The 17,780-nt window shown below is 41.0% G+C and overlaps 1 protein-coding gene across 1 annotated transcript; it reads right to left on the bottom strand.

Annotated features, from left to right (window-relative positions):
- Window positions 1-9,981: 9,981 nt before the first annotated feature.
- On the bottom strand, window positions 9,982-11,951 carry socs1a (suppressor of cytokine signaling 1a). The gene is made up of 2 exons (XM_030735933.1): window positions 11,766-11,951; window positions 9,982-10,833 (listed from the first exon to the last, which is right to left on the bottom strand). Exons 1-2 carry the CDS (start codon window positions 11,883-11,885, stop codon window positions 10,126-10,128), a joined length of 828 nt encoding a protein of 275 aa, XP_030591793.1. The 5' UTR covers window positions 11,886-11,951; the 3' UTR covers window positions 9,982-10,125.
- Window positions 11,952-17,780: the final 5,829 nt, after the last annotated feature.

Genomic DNA, 17,780 nt, shown 5'->3' with positions numbered 1-17,780 from the left:
AGTGTGAACCTTATTATTACTGCTGCCAAGGAGATATGTATGTAGCAGACTGATTCATGAGTCAGTGGAGAGGTGGAGGATGGGTAGACTGCATATAGAAGATGGGTCTAGCCTCTGAATCATTCCCCAGTTTATCACCTCAAGTGAGCTAGCTTGTTTAGGCTAACACATACAGATATGTGCTGATAGAAATAAATAAATCAGAGGTTGAGTACAGATTTCTACTTTTTAACCACAGAGTCATTTGTCAGATAATTGCCTAAAACTGCTTTAAAAGGCTCAGATTTGGTCAGGATTGCTCCTGGGCGCCTTCCCATGGAGCGTTTCCAGACACACTAAACTAAGCTACTCCAGGGCACACTGGGGAGATTATATCTCTTATCAGGCCTGGTGGCACCTCATGAGAGAATCAATACTTTCCACTTCCTTCAGGATCCCCCAGGAGGATATCTGGAAAACCCTGCTTAGCCTGTTGCCACCTCAACCAACTTCAGCTAAGTGGAAGCTGGTGGATAGATGCTTTAAATGGATGCTGGAAGTTGCTGTAAAATTGATTGTTAAAGCGCCATTCGCGAGTCCCCAGAGACTTATCGGTGTCATCGGTTCCTAGGGAAAAGTGTGTATTCTGCAACCACTTGGCAAGCGATTCTGGCAGTCACTAGCATAAAACTGGTTGCAAAGAGGTATAATGGTGCTACACCAGCAGCTAGCTGGTAGCCAATAGTTTGCATGGAAGATGCATAGTTGTCTACAAACACTTGCAAACCACTACAAATGTGAAGTGTGGAGAATGTTGACCTTCAAAGTAAAATTAGTCCTGAGGTGAAACTTTTACTTTGGTAGGTTACAGATGCCTGCTGACCTGTAACATTTTAAGGAACTTCTGTGCCAAACTTCTGTACAGCAGACAAATGACTTGGCACAAAGGCTGGAAACGGGAAACAGCTAGCTTTTATTATCACCACCAGGCACACCACGCAGATTCCACAAAGTGCCTGCACTCCACTAAGAAATGGTTCAACATGACTGCCCCCACCTGCAGCATGTCTTTTTTATTTTTTTTACAATGTAACATAGTACTGTGCAGAAGTCATGTCACTCACATTTTTTAAAATATATTTTGCTTTCAAGGAGCCAGACTATCTTAGGATTTTTGAGCAGTGTCACTACTGCTCAGAGAGTAAATGATGACCGTTTACAAAGACAAGAACATTTGTGACCGATTTCACCTGGCAACCACCAGAACCTCCAGCAACTACTCAGCAACCAGTTGGGGAAGATGGGCGTTAGCTGAGGTGATGCCTAACAAACAGCTAGCAGCCAAGTTGGTACCACCTGTAACTAAAAGTGGTAATGTCCCTAGTTATGCATCACTTTAAGTCTTAATAAGATTTAAACAACCTTTCTTTGTTTGTTTTTATACTTTTAGTTTTAAAAGTAAAGTTAGGCACTTTAATGAGGGAGCTTTTGGAGATTGTCTATTAAGCCACTGTGGTCTGTGGTCATTGAGAGGTTTTTGGCATTTTAGCATTAGCTTCACTTTTAGGTCCCAGATAAAGCACCACCAGTAGTTGAAATTGGGGGTGGTAGGGTTGATTTTTGCATGGAGGGTTTTTTTTTTTTAATGCTATATGCTGGATTTTCACAGATTAGATCCATGAATCAGGCCAAATTCAAGGGATCCTATGACATCTTTGTTCAATGTTTGTTCAATCACAAAAATTAGCACAGATTATCCTTCGGACCATCAAAGTTCAGCACTTATACCATAGTGTTCAGTGGTATGAGAGTAATTCAAAAAACATCTAGCAGAGCTGACAGACTGATTTGCTCCCTTGCAGCAAACTAATTTTCTGTCACATGGCAGTCTGTTTTCCTTGTGCTCAAGCCTCCACACAGCAAGGCTGTGGAAGCTTTATAGGGTGTGTGGATCAGTCTGTTTTCAGCTTTGACAGATGATCTTTAGATCAAGCATCGCAAACATTACCATATGGATTTTGGTTTTTAAAAGGTACTTATCCATTGTACCCAATCGAACGCTCTTTTGAGAAAGTGCAAAAACTGTCAGGCTTTTGACCACTATGGCATCCACATTAGAAAACAGTGCATTTAGCCTATATACTGGGAGTATCAGGTCCCACTAATCACAAGAGTGGACTACTGGCCTCAGTGAAGGTCTGCACTATCTGAGTGCCCTTCAGTTTTGCTTGCAGACAGAAAGAGAAGAGGATGGTGCTCATTCTTTTCTTGTGGTTGTCTTTCCCCTCTTCACAGAATCACAGTACGATACTCTAGTAACAGCAGAGGAGGCTCTCCTCTGTGTTTCTGAGAGTGTGGGAAGGTTTCCACTGATGTTTGGGCTGCATTTCCTTTCCAGCACTGACTGAATTTGGGTTGAACCAACACACAAAACACACACAGAGGAGTTAGCAGAACATTTTTAAAAGCTGATAGGTTGCTTGATTTAGTTTTATTTAAGATGTACTTGGTTTTGAAACATGGTAATTTCTGAGAAATCAGGACCTCAAAATCTGTACCTGAAATCTCGAGACTCTAAAACCCCGATGAGCACATCAGGGGAGGGGGAACAGCCCCCTCATCGTCTCTCTGAAACTTCAGCAAGAGATCTGACATTTCTGTCAGATATTTTCACTCTGCAGTTCTACACATCTGAAAATGTTTTCCAAGTACTAACTTTGTGTCTTTGCTTCTGACGTGGCTTACATTTGCATGTGCATATGAGAGGTTATCTGCTGGGGACCATGACGTTACACTTTGCACCTTGATGTTATGGTGCTGTGGCTGCTGCAGGAACCCTCAGTCATTTGTGGTCTGTACGTGCTAACTTTTCTCTCTGTTTTTTTTCAGCGCGGTTCCTCTCTTCAGGGAAGTCTGGTGATACGTGTGTAAACGTGAAGTGGTTCCTGGTACTGCAGCAATACTCGTGTGTGTGTGTTTTCTCTGTACTAACCGCAGTCACTGCGATAACTGAAGATTAGTCTGTGCACCACTGTGTGTTCCATATGTATGATACTGGTGATTCGTTTTAAAACTAGATGGCACTTCATATCAGCCGTTCTAAATATGAGGTGTTGATAGAAGATAACAGGTGTTTTTCACTCTGGTTTTGTCAGTGGTGCACTGTTGTTACATTTGAGAGTGTAACAAAACAAAGTTTGGCAGCTGTATAACAAATGTATTTAGTACAAAGTGTAGAACAATTGTAGCATTTTAGGGAACTTCTGTGCCAAAATGTACAGCAGACAATAATTAATTCTCTAAACTTGGCACAAAGGCTGGAAACGGGAAACAGCTAGCTCTTAGAATCACCAGGCACACAGCACAGATTCCAGGAAGTGCCTGTACTCCGCTAAGAAATGGTTTAGCGCATGACTCCTCCCATCTGCAGCATGTCTTGTCTTGGCTGTGATGTATATTTTGTGCAAAAGTCTTGAGTCGCCCCTCATTTTTTTATAGTTTGCTTCCAAGGAGGCAGACTTTCATGTGATTTTTGTTTTGTTTTGTTTTTTTCCTCTTTTTAAAAAAAAGTGTTCTGAGCAACAGTTCTCCAGGCTTTCTGAAAGTATTTCAAAGTTTTTCTTTGGACATTGGCTGCTTTTTCAATCACTTTCAGTGGAACTGCACTGAAAGTGATTGACCTTTTCCAGAGGAATGTTTTTTGTTTTTTGTTTGGGCCATAGCTTCCAGATGAACAGTATCTGGAAGCTATGTCCCTCAGAAATAAGAAAGAATCCAGCAAAGACCTGACACAGAACCCGAGAGATGCATCTGACCCTTCAATTAATCCATCTACTGTTCACTGAAGCCTCATCAGAAATGTTCTCAGTGGAAGGGTGGCTGTGAAGAAGCCATTCTTCGGGAGGGGAAACAGGGAGAAAAGGCTGAGGTATGCATGCCACATTACACAAGAACTGGACTGAAAATCAGTGCCAGCAGGTCTGATGGAGTGATGAATCCAGTCATCTAAGGTGCCGTTTACACAAGACCGTTTTCATTTTGAAATGGCGTCGTTTTGATGCGTTTTCGACTTTGCGTTTACACGACAACGGTGTCGTTTTGATGCGTTTCGCCCTTCTGTTTACGCGACAACGGAGTGAAAACGATGTGTTTCGGAAACGGGGTCCAGAGTGGAGCGTTTCAGAAACGCACCGGCTTGCGTTCTCGTGTAAACACTTGAAACCGGGGTGATTTGAAAACGCTCGACTCGCACATGCGCACTATGGTTGCGACGGCCACAGTTTTTCATCGTTTCACATGTCATCGTGTAAACGCGGATCGTTTCTGAACGCTATCGTGTAAACGAAAGGCTGAAACGCATCAAAGCGACACCGTTTCCAGTGAAAACGGCTTCGTGTAAACGGGGCCTAAGGAAGAAGTCAAGAGAGAGGTACAACAGTGAGTGTCTGCAGCCAACTGTAAAACACGGTGGAAGCTCTGTCATGGTTTTGAGCTGCTAGTGGTGATCGGGGTATTGTCATAATTCGTAGAATTATGAATACAGAATAACAGCTTCATTTTTCAGCATGACAATGATCCCAAACATGCTACCAATGCAGTAAAAGCATACCTGGATAGAAACACACAGTGGAACATCAAAAGAAGAGCTTTGAATGTCCTTCAAGAAGCCTGGAGAACTATTCCTGAAGACCACTTAAGAAATGTGAAGAAAGCTGCTTCAGAGAGTTCAGACTGTGCTGAAGAATAAAGTGGTCACACCGAATGTGAGGCTTTTCAAGACTTTTGCACAGTGCTGTAGCATGTTATTTGGTGAACTTTAGGGGTGTTGATAAACAGATTTTTTTTTTTAAGCAAAGTTAGCTAAATGTTATTCTGGCCATTAAAAGTACCCTATGAACTTTTCCTGTAAACAGTCATGTTAACTACAGGCTGTAGATGGGTGATGGAGTCAAAGTGTGATTCTTTGCAAGCTTTCGAGACATACAGCAATTCATTTCATAACTAAGTGTGTGTAGGTGTGTGTAGGTATGTGTGTATGTGTGTGTGTGTGTGGGGGGGGGGGGGGGGGGGGTATTCATAAGTTGCTATTCTGTGATTCAAGGGTCTGAGATTGTTCTGGTAACTGTGCGATTCATTGTCAACTTCTCTGTAAGAGTCAGTAAATTGAAATTTTCACAATGAGGACACAAAGCAGTGACATGATGCGCTATTTAAATGTCAGGTTGATGTCTCTATTACTGATACACAAACACAATCAACTGCCTCATAATGCAAAGATAACACAACTGCAACAAGCTTCATGTGGTTTTCTCTTGTAAGGAAGATGGTGACGAAAGAAACTATGAATAATTTAACTTTTAACTCTGATCATTATTAAGGGGAAAACTTAAATATTATCACTTATTTTGCCTGCTTTATTGTACCCAAAGTCTTTCTGGCAGACATGGATAGATAAAACAGAGATGTAGATAATGTAAAGAATAACGTTGGACACAGGTGCAAAGTGAGGAGGTCAGTGGTTTTCTGTTGTTTGCTGGTGCATTGTGGTCCCTCTCCATGTTACACTGTCACACATTTTGAAAGTTTTGCATGAACTGTTAGCAGTTACAGCCATTTTTATACACACTCCCTGTTTACAAAAGCTCAAGGCAGCAAGATGAATTCTGCTCACATTCTATAACTTCAGAAAATGCAAATGGATAGTGACCCAAACATGCTGCAAAAGAAACCCAAGAGTTTCTCAAGGCAGAGAAATGGGATATTCTTGAATTGGTCACCTGATCTCAGGTGAATAGAGCAGCTTTTCAGTAACTGCTGGCAAACTGAATGCAGAGAGACCCACAAACAAGCAGCAAGTGAAAGTGGCCGCAATAAAACCCTAGCAGAGTGTCTCAAGGGAGGAAACACCATTGGTGACTGCAACAAGTTCTTCTTGGGGAGGACTGTGTTTAACAACCACTCTTAAGTGTTCATGTAACACTTTTGTTAAACTCTTTGAATCAAAGCTCAATCACATCTTGATTTTTTCTGGGTTAGAATCCCGTGTAGTTGTATACAAAGGCAAAACTAGAGAAACAAAAAATATCTGTTGTCCAAAACTTACAGACCAAACTGTACCTAACTGTACTGTTCTCATGAAAGCAATATGTCCTGAATCCCCCAAAGGAATGTTCAAATTTGATAATTTAGTCTAGTCCTTTGTGTGTCTGTGTTCTTCTTGTAACAAGAGCCTTTTAGAAGGGGAGTCTGGGAATTCTTGGACCCATGATCTAACAGCTGTGAACTACTCACACAGCCACACTGACCAGATTTTTCCCACATCATCATGTTAAGCAACAACTAGAAAAACTGCTTGTGTCTCCTCCAACCAGTCGGGTTGCAGTTTTCATCCAGACTCATACATGATACAGACACTGGGGGAATTTGATAGATAGGTTCTATCTAAGATTGGTGTCACCAGTTCAATGTCCGGCTCTCCCTTCTGTTCCTTAGTTATCGCTTTGAAAAATGGCCAAAGACTGTGTTTATATGACATTACGGTCATCTGTGAAAACAAGATATATTTCAGTAAAGAGCCACCTCATTTTTGGCAAGCTTATTCTTAGCTGATGACCAACATCCCTGCAAATTTGCTCTTATTGTGCCATTCAATTCTTCCAGTTCTTGTAAGATATCCAACTAACAAGAATTGGAAGAAGGAACTGGAACACAGGAAATGGATGACTAATAATTCTTCAGGGAATTCTTTATTTTTTTTTTTCATGACTCCTCAATAAGAAATAACAGGAAAGACTTATTCAAGAAAACACAAGCAAGGCTGTCCGACAGCCTGCCGAGAACCAAAGGGGCTAATAACCTCCACCACAGAAGCAGTGATGATGATGATGATGCGAGGATCTCTTTCATCTGAACCCTCTGAATAAAAATACAGCAGAATCACAATTCTGAAATGGAGCATCCTATTCATATTGAACGTCAAAGAACACCTCCTCGTTCGCATTTAGTCGCCAGCCTCGCTGCGAGCGTCTCGCTCCTCGGGCATTGATTTTCAATTGATTTCTGTAGAAGGCGTGTGCGAGTAAAGGACAGAAAACTCCACGCGGAGGATTCCTCAGAAATCAGCTGATAAGCACATAGTTGCAGAACACCTCACTTCACCTTTCACTTCTCAAAATAGTCAGGAATGTCCTAAAAACCAACACACTATAAGAGTGAAACTGTACTGCTGTGTGAGTCACTCGTCACCAGCCTCCCCACCCCCACCCACAAGATACAATTTGTAGTTTGTGCTTATATGTCAATATCAAATATTATTTCAAGATAAGTCTTTATAAGAATGGATTATTGATTTCATCTATTTTACAGTCATTAGGCTTTTATCACTCATTACTCATGTTCCACTCTGTGACTTGTGTATTCTTCTTCCTCAAGCTGAGGTAATTATATCCTCAAACTAGTGAAGTTTACTTGAATCAACTGTGAGTATTATATTCAGTATGACTCACAATTATGTGTTTGTTTGTGTGTGTGTGGCTACGATTGTCTAGACTCAAAAGAGTTTTAAAAAATCCCTTGAAGATCAGAGAGCCTTATGGTAAGGTTTGGTTTTCAGCGTTGGAGGTTTTGGTTAGGTATGAGGAAGGGATAGGAGTTTAGGTAAGGTTATAACGTCAGAGCAGAAATGTATTGTGCTCTACACTGTGCGAAACGGTGACACATACTCTCACAAATGTCATGAAACTGCAAAATTCAGCCAAATTCTGATGTTCGTATAAGATAAAACATTTTGGAGTCACATGTAGACTGCAGTTCCCACACATTCTGCATTTGCAGTTTACATGCACAAAAATGGGTGTCAGTTTACATGAAATAAGTCTTTAGGAAGGAAACGCTTAATCAGCTGGGAAATTGGCAGCGTGGGGCAAACAGCTAGCTTGGTTGTGTCTGTAATTGGCAATTAGACAATATATAAGTTACATCAGCTGTAAAGCTAAGTCATGAACACATTATATTTTTACTTTTTAATCTGTAAAACCAAAGTGTGAACCAACAGAAACCATCACCGTGTACCCTGCTACAACATCAGATTTCATATTAGCAGCGCACATTAGAACAGGAAAACGGCTTGGAAGTCTGGAAGGTAGGTACTGGGCCACAACACAATGCACCTGTGCTCTGCCATGGTAGCTATGATTGTTACAGCACCACGCTCAAATTCAGTGAGCATCCTGCTTTCTCACAAAGGTTTGTAAAGGTAGACTTCATGGCTGGGTGCTTGACTTTATACACCTGCGACAAAAGGACTGTAACACCTGAATTCAAAGATTCACAGGTGTGGCACAATACTTTTTTTTTTTTCCACGTAGCGCACTCCCAGGTAGTTCTGTGTAATGTCAGCAATGCACGCTGTGTAAAGTACACGATCATATCACATGGCCAAGCGACCAGAATAACAAACCCACACCCACCCACCCACACACAATGTCATGCTTGAAAAGATGTATCAGTGTTAGGCACAAACAGTTCACAGTTGAACTGATGAAGCTTTGTAAAGTCACTGTGACGTCACTGTTATCACATGCTGGTCACACCCCTTATTTCATTTTAGGGAAATGTATAAGTAACACTGAGGCATGTTCACTGTGTATGGTATCTTTGTCAAAAACGCACACATACTAGTCATGTCAGTCACACTCAGTCAGGTATGCCCACCTGGAGTTGCTGCACTGGTTATTAAAAAAAAAAAAAAGCCCTGCTTTGATTGAGCACACGTCTAAGTTATGCCTCTGTATTTTAGATCGTCTTCACCTGATTTCTTGTATTACTTTTATGCCGTTCTGCTTATTAACATAGAGTTTATGTATTTCCTATATGCTTAAAGTTTATTTCTCATAACTCTAAGCCTGACCTTGATCTGTCATGTATCTGTCTAACCACTAACCCCAAAAATTTCCCACTTCCTCCTGAGTGCATTTTAACCTGTACTGGGTCCAAATTAGACTGAAAGTGCCACACACACACACACACACACACACACACACAATCACACAATCACATCACACACTTCATTACGTGTCACCTCTCCCCCTGATTCTGGTAAGTGTGTCTGTATCTAAGCGTAACAGTCCATTTACTACCAAAGTAACCCCGCCCACCTGTCACTTTGCCCTACAGAGATGAATCACCACAGTGACGATATACTGTACAATTTCCACATTTCCTCTTGTCTGCTCGTCTGTCTGTTCTATTGTCTGTAATGTGAGTGTGTGTGTGTGTGTTTGTGTTTGTCCCTCCCTCTTCCACTTAACTCCTACAAAACTCCTACAAGTTATGCCAAATGACACGAAAAGGGTACCAGAAATACCAGTCGCAAAAATACTGAGCAGAGTAAGATTAAATATTTTATTTAAAATAGAATAGCACATAAAACATATAAAAAATATTTATGAATCATGAGAAACTGGATCAGATATCAGATCAATCAGTTACAGTACAAGTGAATCTGAGCCAACTTCAGCACCATGTGCCATCCTCACAAGCTCAACAAGACATCAGTGCTGATAGACATTCATGTGTGGTGTAAACATTCCGCATTGTTAGAGTATTTAAGTCTGCTAAAAAAATATATCTCACTTGTGGCACTGCAATAGTACTTGCCACCATTCCTCCATATGTCTAAAAATCCATCTTTTAACGTCCTTGGATAAAATCCCTGATTGACTACAGCCTTCACAGTTGAGCCCACTGATTCTTTAATCTCTGTAACAACTCTGTTCTGTCTGTAGTTTAATTTTAATGCAGCGCTTCCCAACTTTTCATAGTTCCTCAAGAGCAAAGGGTGCTCTGTCCATGTGCAACTGAAAGTTGAGTCTCTAGAGGTAATATATGTTGAAATGTCAGCCAAAATCCCTCTCCAGCTGGAGACTGTCTGCCCTTGACTGCTGTGATGTTCTCCCTTTTGAAGCATGTGGCAGCTTTTCACCTCAAAAGGTTTTCCTGATTTTATCTGTAACCATATCAACGCAGTCTCAGTTTTCAACCTGTCGCAGACAGGCTTTACCAACCCCTCCAGTTTGCTGTTACTTGGTAAAAGCGGCCTTCTTGAAATTACGAATAATACTGTCAAGATTTTAAATGGCAAGCTGGTCACAGTTTGTAAGGGAATTCCAATAGAAAGTCTTGAGCAACATGTGTGAGTGGCAGCTCTGAAACCCGGCTTGCCCCTCCACACGCCTCCAAGATGCGCTTCCTGCACAGCTCCTGCAGCGTTGGCTCCCATTTCCTGTAAGGGACGCTCAGGCTCTTCTTAGGAGAATTGATGTAATGCTCCAAGAGGGCAAAAAGTGTCGGGAAAGAGCGCTCGTTGCCCGCTAGTGAGAACTTCTGTCTCTTGTAGTCAATGCGCACACTGACCGGCCCGTTCTTGGCGTGGTAGGACAGTGTGAAGAAAACGTCTTTCTGACGGCTGTCACGGATGAGGAAGCTGCCTAGCGGGGCGTCCCGAAGCATGCGGTGAGCGTCCTCCACTCCCAGAGGACCCCAGTAGAAGCCACAGCGCTCGAGCTTGGATGCTGTGTCTGTGATGATTCTGCAGTCCTCCTTGGAGGTGAAAGTAGGAAAGTGTGTCAGATATACTGACGGTGTTCTTCGGTTTTGATTGGCCTGACGCTGAAGATGCTCTGCTTCTGTGCGAAGTGACGATGAGGTGGAGGAAGAAGACAAGGCTGAGGATGATGATGATGACAAGCTAGACAAGCGGGTCTTGTCATGGCCTTCCACTGTGCCGTCGGCTACCATCCTACAGGGGAGAGAGGCCCCAAACCCTCTCCCATCTCTAACCACCACACTGACATCCTGGAGACAAAGAGGGAGAAACAAAGGTTAAGTGTCTTCATCACTCACAGATGAGGCCAGCATCACCTTTACAGCAGCTTAAAAAACAAACAAACAAAAAAAACCCAGACCTCTACAAGAAGAAAGAGGCGTGCTGTGTGTGTGCATGTGTGTGTGGATAGATAGACGAGAAATGTAGTTTCCGCTGAGAAGTTCAGCTATGTTATGACTTAGATCTGCGGCACTGATGTGAGCCACAGCCAGACTACTATACACTGTCTGTAGACACACACACACAGACACAAATGTACCAATTCTGTGATGACTTAATCCAGTGGAAAAAAAAATTTATACTCATGAACTATACTTGTACTAAAATAAAGTATATAGCTTTTGATGATAAAAATGCATTCTGCTCACACTGAACTACTTCCAGAGACTCATCGTATTTTCCTGCCCCCTTTAACATGAATGATCTAAAACGTGCCCTACAAGTGGATGGAAGTTGCGCTAAATTCCAGGAAAAGATAATGAATAATATGGGGACAACATGTGGTGAAGTTCTTGCAGTCATTCAACTACAATCACTCTCAAGCCTTTTAAACGGATTAAACTTAATCGATATTTTTCAAGTTACTTATGTTTACCATTCACTTCTTAACCCCCACCACCACCACCACCACCGTCCACCCAGAGGCGCTCAGAGGAAGCTGAACTTGATCCACAGTCTAATATTTTCTGATCGCCCCCCTCCCAAAAAAAGAAAAATAAATAAATAAAACGCAGTCACGATTCTCGATCACCATTTTCAATCCCCACCTCCTTCTCTAAAGCAACCCCACCACACATCTCCAGTTTATATATATATATATATATATATATATATATATATATATATATATATATTTTTTTTTTTTTTTTTTTTTTTTTTTTTTTTAAGAAGCAAGTCTCACCGTTTTGTTTGACAGCTGTAGCGCTTTAAGGATCCGTTTGGTCTGTAATCCCAAAATGCGAAAGCTGGGATGTCCTTGCAGATAATCCTCCGTGTCAATATGCAGGGTGCAAAGTTGCATTCGGAGGTAACCCTTCGACCCGCTCGGCTACGAGCTCCAGCCGTAAAATCATGTGTGTGCTGCTTGGTAAATAGTTATATATAAGACTGCTAGCGTTGGCCCGCCCCTCCCTCTTTAGCGGTAGCCGCTCAGTTTCTGTGAAAACAGAATCGAAAATGAAACTAAAGTCTGAGAGGGAGCGAGAGAGAGAGAGAGAGAGACAGAGCAGTGCTCGCTTGCTCTTTCAGTTCTTTTGAACTGTCTATTATTTTGAGAATTTCAAGCAAACCGCAAAACCCACATGACAGTAGGACGTTTACAGAAAGAGGTGTCAGATTCGAGTAATGAGAGCAGTTATGTATTTTGCATTTGGTTGTTTTTGTTGGTGTTTGGACGGATTTTAACGTTTGCAGTTAGTAGTTATCTGTTGGGTTTTTTTTTTTCTTTTTTTAATTTTTATTTAAAATTATATTAAAAACATTCATTAAAATGAATTTAATTCCAGTTAGTCTGTTTAAACATGCAGGCTGGTTCCTGTTCAGAGGTGGCATGACCTTATAGCAAGCGAGCATCTCAGATGAAGTTAAATCTGTTTCCCTGCTGGGCATTAGTCTTTCAGTGTAAGCAGATTTTGCACACAGATAAGCCTCCTCGTAAAAAGAAAACCTTGCACAGTCTTTTTTTTTTTTTTTTGCAGGTTAGTCCCATGCAGATAATAATCTCCTATTCCAACAAATACTAGTGGCAAAACATTACATGAAGCAGTCCTGTGCCTTAACATGTCATAGATATATAGAGATGTTTCTATTCATAGTGTTTATTTTTTTTTAAAAAAATACACATTTGGCAAACAAGTTGGGCTTGCAAATTAGTCATGCTGGTACTTCTGCTGCAATTCTTCCTTGTTGTTAAGTTCTGCGGGGTAATTCGTTGCAGAAATGTGCACAGTGTGACATCCTTACAGTAATTTCAGTGTTTTGCTTGCAGAACTTCACTTCCTTGCAGCTACACTGGGCTTTTATTATTATTATTATATGGTGTGTGGTAATCAGGGATTCAGATGTGTCATCGTACTATAGCATAGTTAATAGTTAACTTTAACTATAGTCACATGCCTGGGTTTTGCGAAGCTTATCTTAAAAATTTGAATCAATGGAATTATGTGAGGTGTGTTCCTTTTCAGGAAAGGGTACTATGTGTTTCACAATAAGTGTGTGAACGGTTGGAGAAGCAGATGACCGTGGTGCTTCGCTCATGCCATTCACGAGTGTTTCTTCCTTTGAAGGACGTTGCATGTGAAACAGAGTTTTGTTATGACGCAACACAAATTTCAGAGAAATCTGGCAGTAAAACTGAATTTTATTCACTCACAGGCCAAACATGGTCCTTCCCAGATTTCTTGTTACTACGAATGAAGGACTTCTTTAGCACTTTATTGGGAATGAGTGTTTCATGTCAATAATAAGTAGCAAAGTGGTCAGTGAGGTCATTTCCACTTCATTTCTAACACAGTGTCATCACAGCATAATCCTACAGCTGAGGGCAACCAAGCCTTTAAGTACAGTTTTAGAAGGCAGAGAGAAATGAAAGTCTCCTGATGTTGTGTGCTGGCACTCAGTGCCACATATCAAACACACAAGAACATCATGGTGAACCAACCTCCAGCTGATAATGTCATCAAGTTACAACAGAGTAAACTGAAAGTTAAGGAAATGGAGATCAGCTGACTTGGATTCATTAAAGTGGCAGAGACACGCAGGCAGCAAGGCACATGATAGCAAAGACAAATTGGGTGAGTAACTGTCTGCATATGTCAGTGTTAGTCTCACTTTAACAAGATGAGTCTGAGTCAGGTTTCACCAGTATGTCCACACTCTAGTGGTGGGCCATTGACCTTTGCATACATGATAGAAGATACTGTGCTCAACTTCATCACCACTGTGAAATGTTTGATCCTGCCAGAGACTCTGCAGAAACAACCCCCCATACAGCATTAGCAGGGAAAATATTAATGCCCATGTTGAAGTTGAAGTGACGCATACCACATTTATACAATTGCTAGAACTGAAGAAGATGTTCTAAAACTATCATCATCACTTTAGACTTGTAAGAGCTGGTCTCACATTTCATTTTGAAACTTCAAGGTCTTTTATCAAGCTGTTTCTACTGAGCCAGCATCACAGTTGACCTTCCACCTGGCTTCAACCAGAGTCTTTGTTCAAATGCTGCACTTGATAAATAAATGCTTCGCTCACAACTTGTGCATTTCTCACTCTTATCAAGATGCAATGCTGCTGGGTCTACATGTCTCTTACCTCTGCCCTGTGATGATAGGTTAGGAACGGGTTAAATGCTATAAACAGTAACACATTGCAGCTGTTACACTGGATGAATGCTGCTGCTCTTTCTGCTTGTGTTTCATGTCTGTTTTGGGCTTTCCTGCAGTAGATCTGCAATATGATGTATTGCAGTACATCAGCAATACTCTAAATTTCTACCATTGTGCAGTGCAGTTTTGTAACAGTGTATGTGTATGTGGCTTGCATTGATATTATAATGTGCTCAATGTTTATTTCCATGTTTGCATATGGTCCATGAGTTTCATTTCTGTGAAATGGTGAGAAACAAGAGACCGAAGCACATGTTCTCACTGCAGGCTACTGCGAATGTGTGTGGATGATTGGTTGTATATAGAAGGCATTGCCAGTGTGCACATTGGCACACAAGCCATGCAAAATGTGAAGAAAAACAGAATGCAAGGTTGCCATTGATTCTAAGTCTGCTGCAATAGGGAGAAGTCCAAGATAACAATGCTAAAACCTTTGATTTTTAATTTGTTGCAGAAAACACTGGAAAAGTTATGTAATGCTTTGAAAACCATAGTGTAATATCCCTCTGCAACCAAGATGAAATAAACAGCACCCCAGAGGCAGGAATAGGAAGGCGTTCACCACTTTGTGAAAGAATGTGTGGACAAATACTTCTAACAGTTCCCCTCAGGGAGAACTACATTATAAACAGTTGCTAATATGTACGTCACTGTCAACATAAATGCATGGCTGCTTCCAACAGCCTTGTCAGTGAACACGGTTTGTTACTGCTGCCACAAATGCAAGTTAACATTTTAAAGAGATACGCCATTCAGGCATAACCTTATAACCACTGACAGGGGCTGTTTTGGCAGGGAAAAAGGGGACCAACGCAATACTGTATTAGGCAGGTAGTCATAATTTTATGCCCGATTGGGGTAAATGTAATCCAGAAAGGGCTGGGAGGAAGTGGAAAGCTGTCTAGCTGTTTGACCAGTCAAAAATTATCATTCTTTTTTGAAGCATCAGGCATCCAGCATCTCTTCTTCATTCAAGAGTCCAGCAGTGGTGTCACAGTGTACATGGTGCAGGTAACATGCACAGCAGTGAAGGCTATGGTCTGCTGGAAATACAGGTTTTAACGCAACGTGCAGACACCATTGTTTTCAAAGAGCTTTTTGTTTCAGCAAGACGATGTCAAATTACATTCAGCATATTTCACAGCAGTATGACTCAGGGGAATAAGAGTCATTGCTGCCTGCTAGCAGGTCAGATCTGTTACATGATTAAAAATCTGCAGCATTGTGAAATTAAAATATGACAAAAGAGGCTCCGAACTGTTTTTGCTTTGAAAACTGCAGGATTTGATCTCCCCTTTTCCCCAAAACATCAACATTCTTTGTAGTATTTTCACTTATCTATAGGACTTAAATTACTGACAAATTTCAAACCAGATGTGTTGCATGTAAATTTGGTGACTAAAGCTTGTTTTATTGTTTGTGTACCTCAGCACAGCAGCCAAAATGGCCAGTTACTTTCTGATTTAAGTGAAAACGATTAGTGAGGAGCACGTTGTGGGAATATTTAATTAATTCTGCACAAGCAACCACTTGGGCTCAACGCTGGACTGAAAGGTCACTGCGATCCTCCAAAAGCGTGTGCCGGACTACAATGCATGAATTTACTGCACAGGATACAATGAAGTGGTTACATTTTATATCCATAAAGTTAAAGGGTAGCTTCACTGTGACATCACGATGTTTGTGCAAACACACTTTCAGAAACACGTGGTTCATAATTTTTCACATGTGGTCACATCCTGACAGTGGTGTGTAAAGATGCCACTTTTGTAGACTGAGTGCAGCCGTGCCCATATCAAAAGCACTGTCTGCTGTTGTGGCTGCAACTCTGTGTTACAACGGGAACCAGATTTATTGTCCAAACAAAATAATACCTTTTGTTAAATCACTTTCAAAGACTTCACTGCCTATATTCTATGAACAGTCAATAATGTAAACTGGAGCTTCGCTGGGTGGTAATTTTAGTGTTCTTTGCTTTTGAAAGTACAGTACTGTGCAAAAGTCATGAGCCACCCCTTGTTTCTTTATATTTTGCTTCCAAGGAGACACTTTGATGTATGTGTGTGTGTGTGTGTGTGTGTGTGTGTGTGTTTTAAGTGGTCTTAAGCAATATTTCTTCAGGCTTTCTGAAGCTCTTTCAAAGTTTTTCTTTGGCTTCTTTGGCTGCTTTTACACTCATCTTCTATACAGTCCTTGCATCTGGCCCTTTGCAGAATTTGTTTGTTTGTTAAGCCATTTAACACTGACATATAAATCACTGAAGCATAAAAAGGCTCAAGGGATCAAGGGATAAATCTGTCCTGTGTCTACACATAATAGATTGAACAAGCTTAGAAAAGAGACAATTTTAAATTGTGTCTTTGTTACGTGCAGCCTGTGGCAAAAGAACTGGACTGAAAATCATGAACATGAGCAGATGAAAAACAGCGTGAACATGTCCCAGCACATGCACAAATTTCTGCAGCAGCAAGATGTTGTTCTAGTGCCCTTTTTTCACGTTTACCTTTTTTTGTTTTGTTATTGGTCTGCAGAGATATTGGCAAGTGTCATTTACAATGTTTTAACTTGTCCTGCAGTTGCAACAGATAATCAGGTCGTGTTTTAAGCAGCTATCCTGCCACGCTGCAAACTGAATTGTGGGGCTCCTCTTTGCTCCCTGTCTCACGCCACACACATATACAAACAAAAATCTGCACTTCCTTGCTGGCAGAACAGGAATTCTTTAGTGTATAATAGCCTCTTTGTTTCTCTTTGCCTCTGATAACCTTTGCACATTTGCCAGTTTTGCTGACAAGAAGTTTCTGATTGTGTTGTTTCATTAACCTTCACATTGTACAGCTTGTTTTCTTGGGACTTTTTCATGCAACAGCACTGGTGTTGTCCTCATTTTCATTTATTCTTTCCTAATCTGGATATTTCAGAGTCACTGCAAACAGTCACAGGTAATTACAGTAAGAAGAACCCCCCCCCCCCCAACCTGTTCCCTTTCAGTCAGGCCTTGCTTCATAGCAGAATGCACTTTCATTATGACTGAGATCCAAAAAACTGGACCTGAAATTCTTTACTATGTCATTCGTAGTCTTCTGGAAAACAGTTTCAGTTTGCTCTACTTTCACTCGCACTGGATATTATAATCCTGATAATAAATGCAAAGCTGCTACAGTGCATAACTATTATCTTTTAGTAAACATTTCCACTGGCGCACATGTGTACTGTAAAACTCCTATGCTATGGCTCTGGTGTGCAGTGGTGCAGTAAATCATAAAACCTAATCATTTTATTGCCTTCTAAACTTTATTGAAGCCTTTTACGATTAACGGTTTCATTTTGTTTCAGTCAAGAAACCCCCAGCATAAAACTGTAACTGATTTGTTGGAGAGGTGAATGATTAAAAAAAAAACCATAAAGTAAAAAAGTGTAGCAAATATCATAAAAAGGAGAGTGATGAGATAGTTTTAATAATGAAATATGATGCTGCATTCAAAACGAGACTCGGAAAGTTTGTCGAAGACCATGTGAGGTGGTTC

Source organism: Archocentrus centrarchus, chromosome 8, assembly GCF_007364275.1.
Source record: "Archocentrus centrarchus isolate MPI-CPG fArcCen1 chromosome 8, fArcCen1, whole genome shotgun sequence".
In the NCBI taxonomy this organism is placed as follows: domain Eukaryota; kingdom Metazoa; phylum Chordata; class Actinopteri; order Cichliformes; family Cichlidae; genus Archocentrus; species Archocentrus centrarchus.
The sequence above is the reverse complement of the archived record's forward strand: the minus strand, read 5'-3'. Positions and strand labels throughout refer to the sequence as shown.

Coding starts and splice junctions, on each gene's coding strand:
- socs1a (XM_030735933.1), bottom strand. CDS start 11,885: ATGCAACTTTGCACCCTGCATATTGACACGGAGGATTATCTGCAAGGA. Junction 10,834..11,765: donor TACAGCTGTCAAACAAAACG/GTGAGACTTGCT, acceptor CTTTGTCTCCAG/GATGTCAGTGTGGTGGTTAG.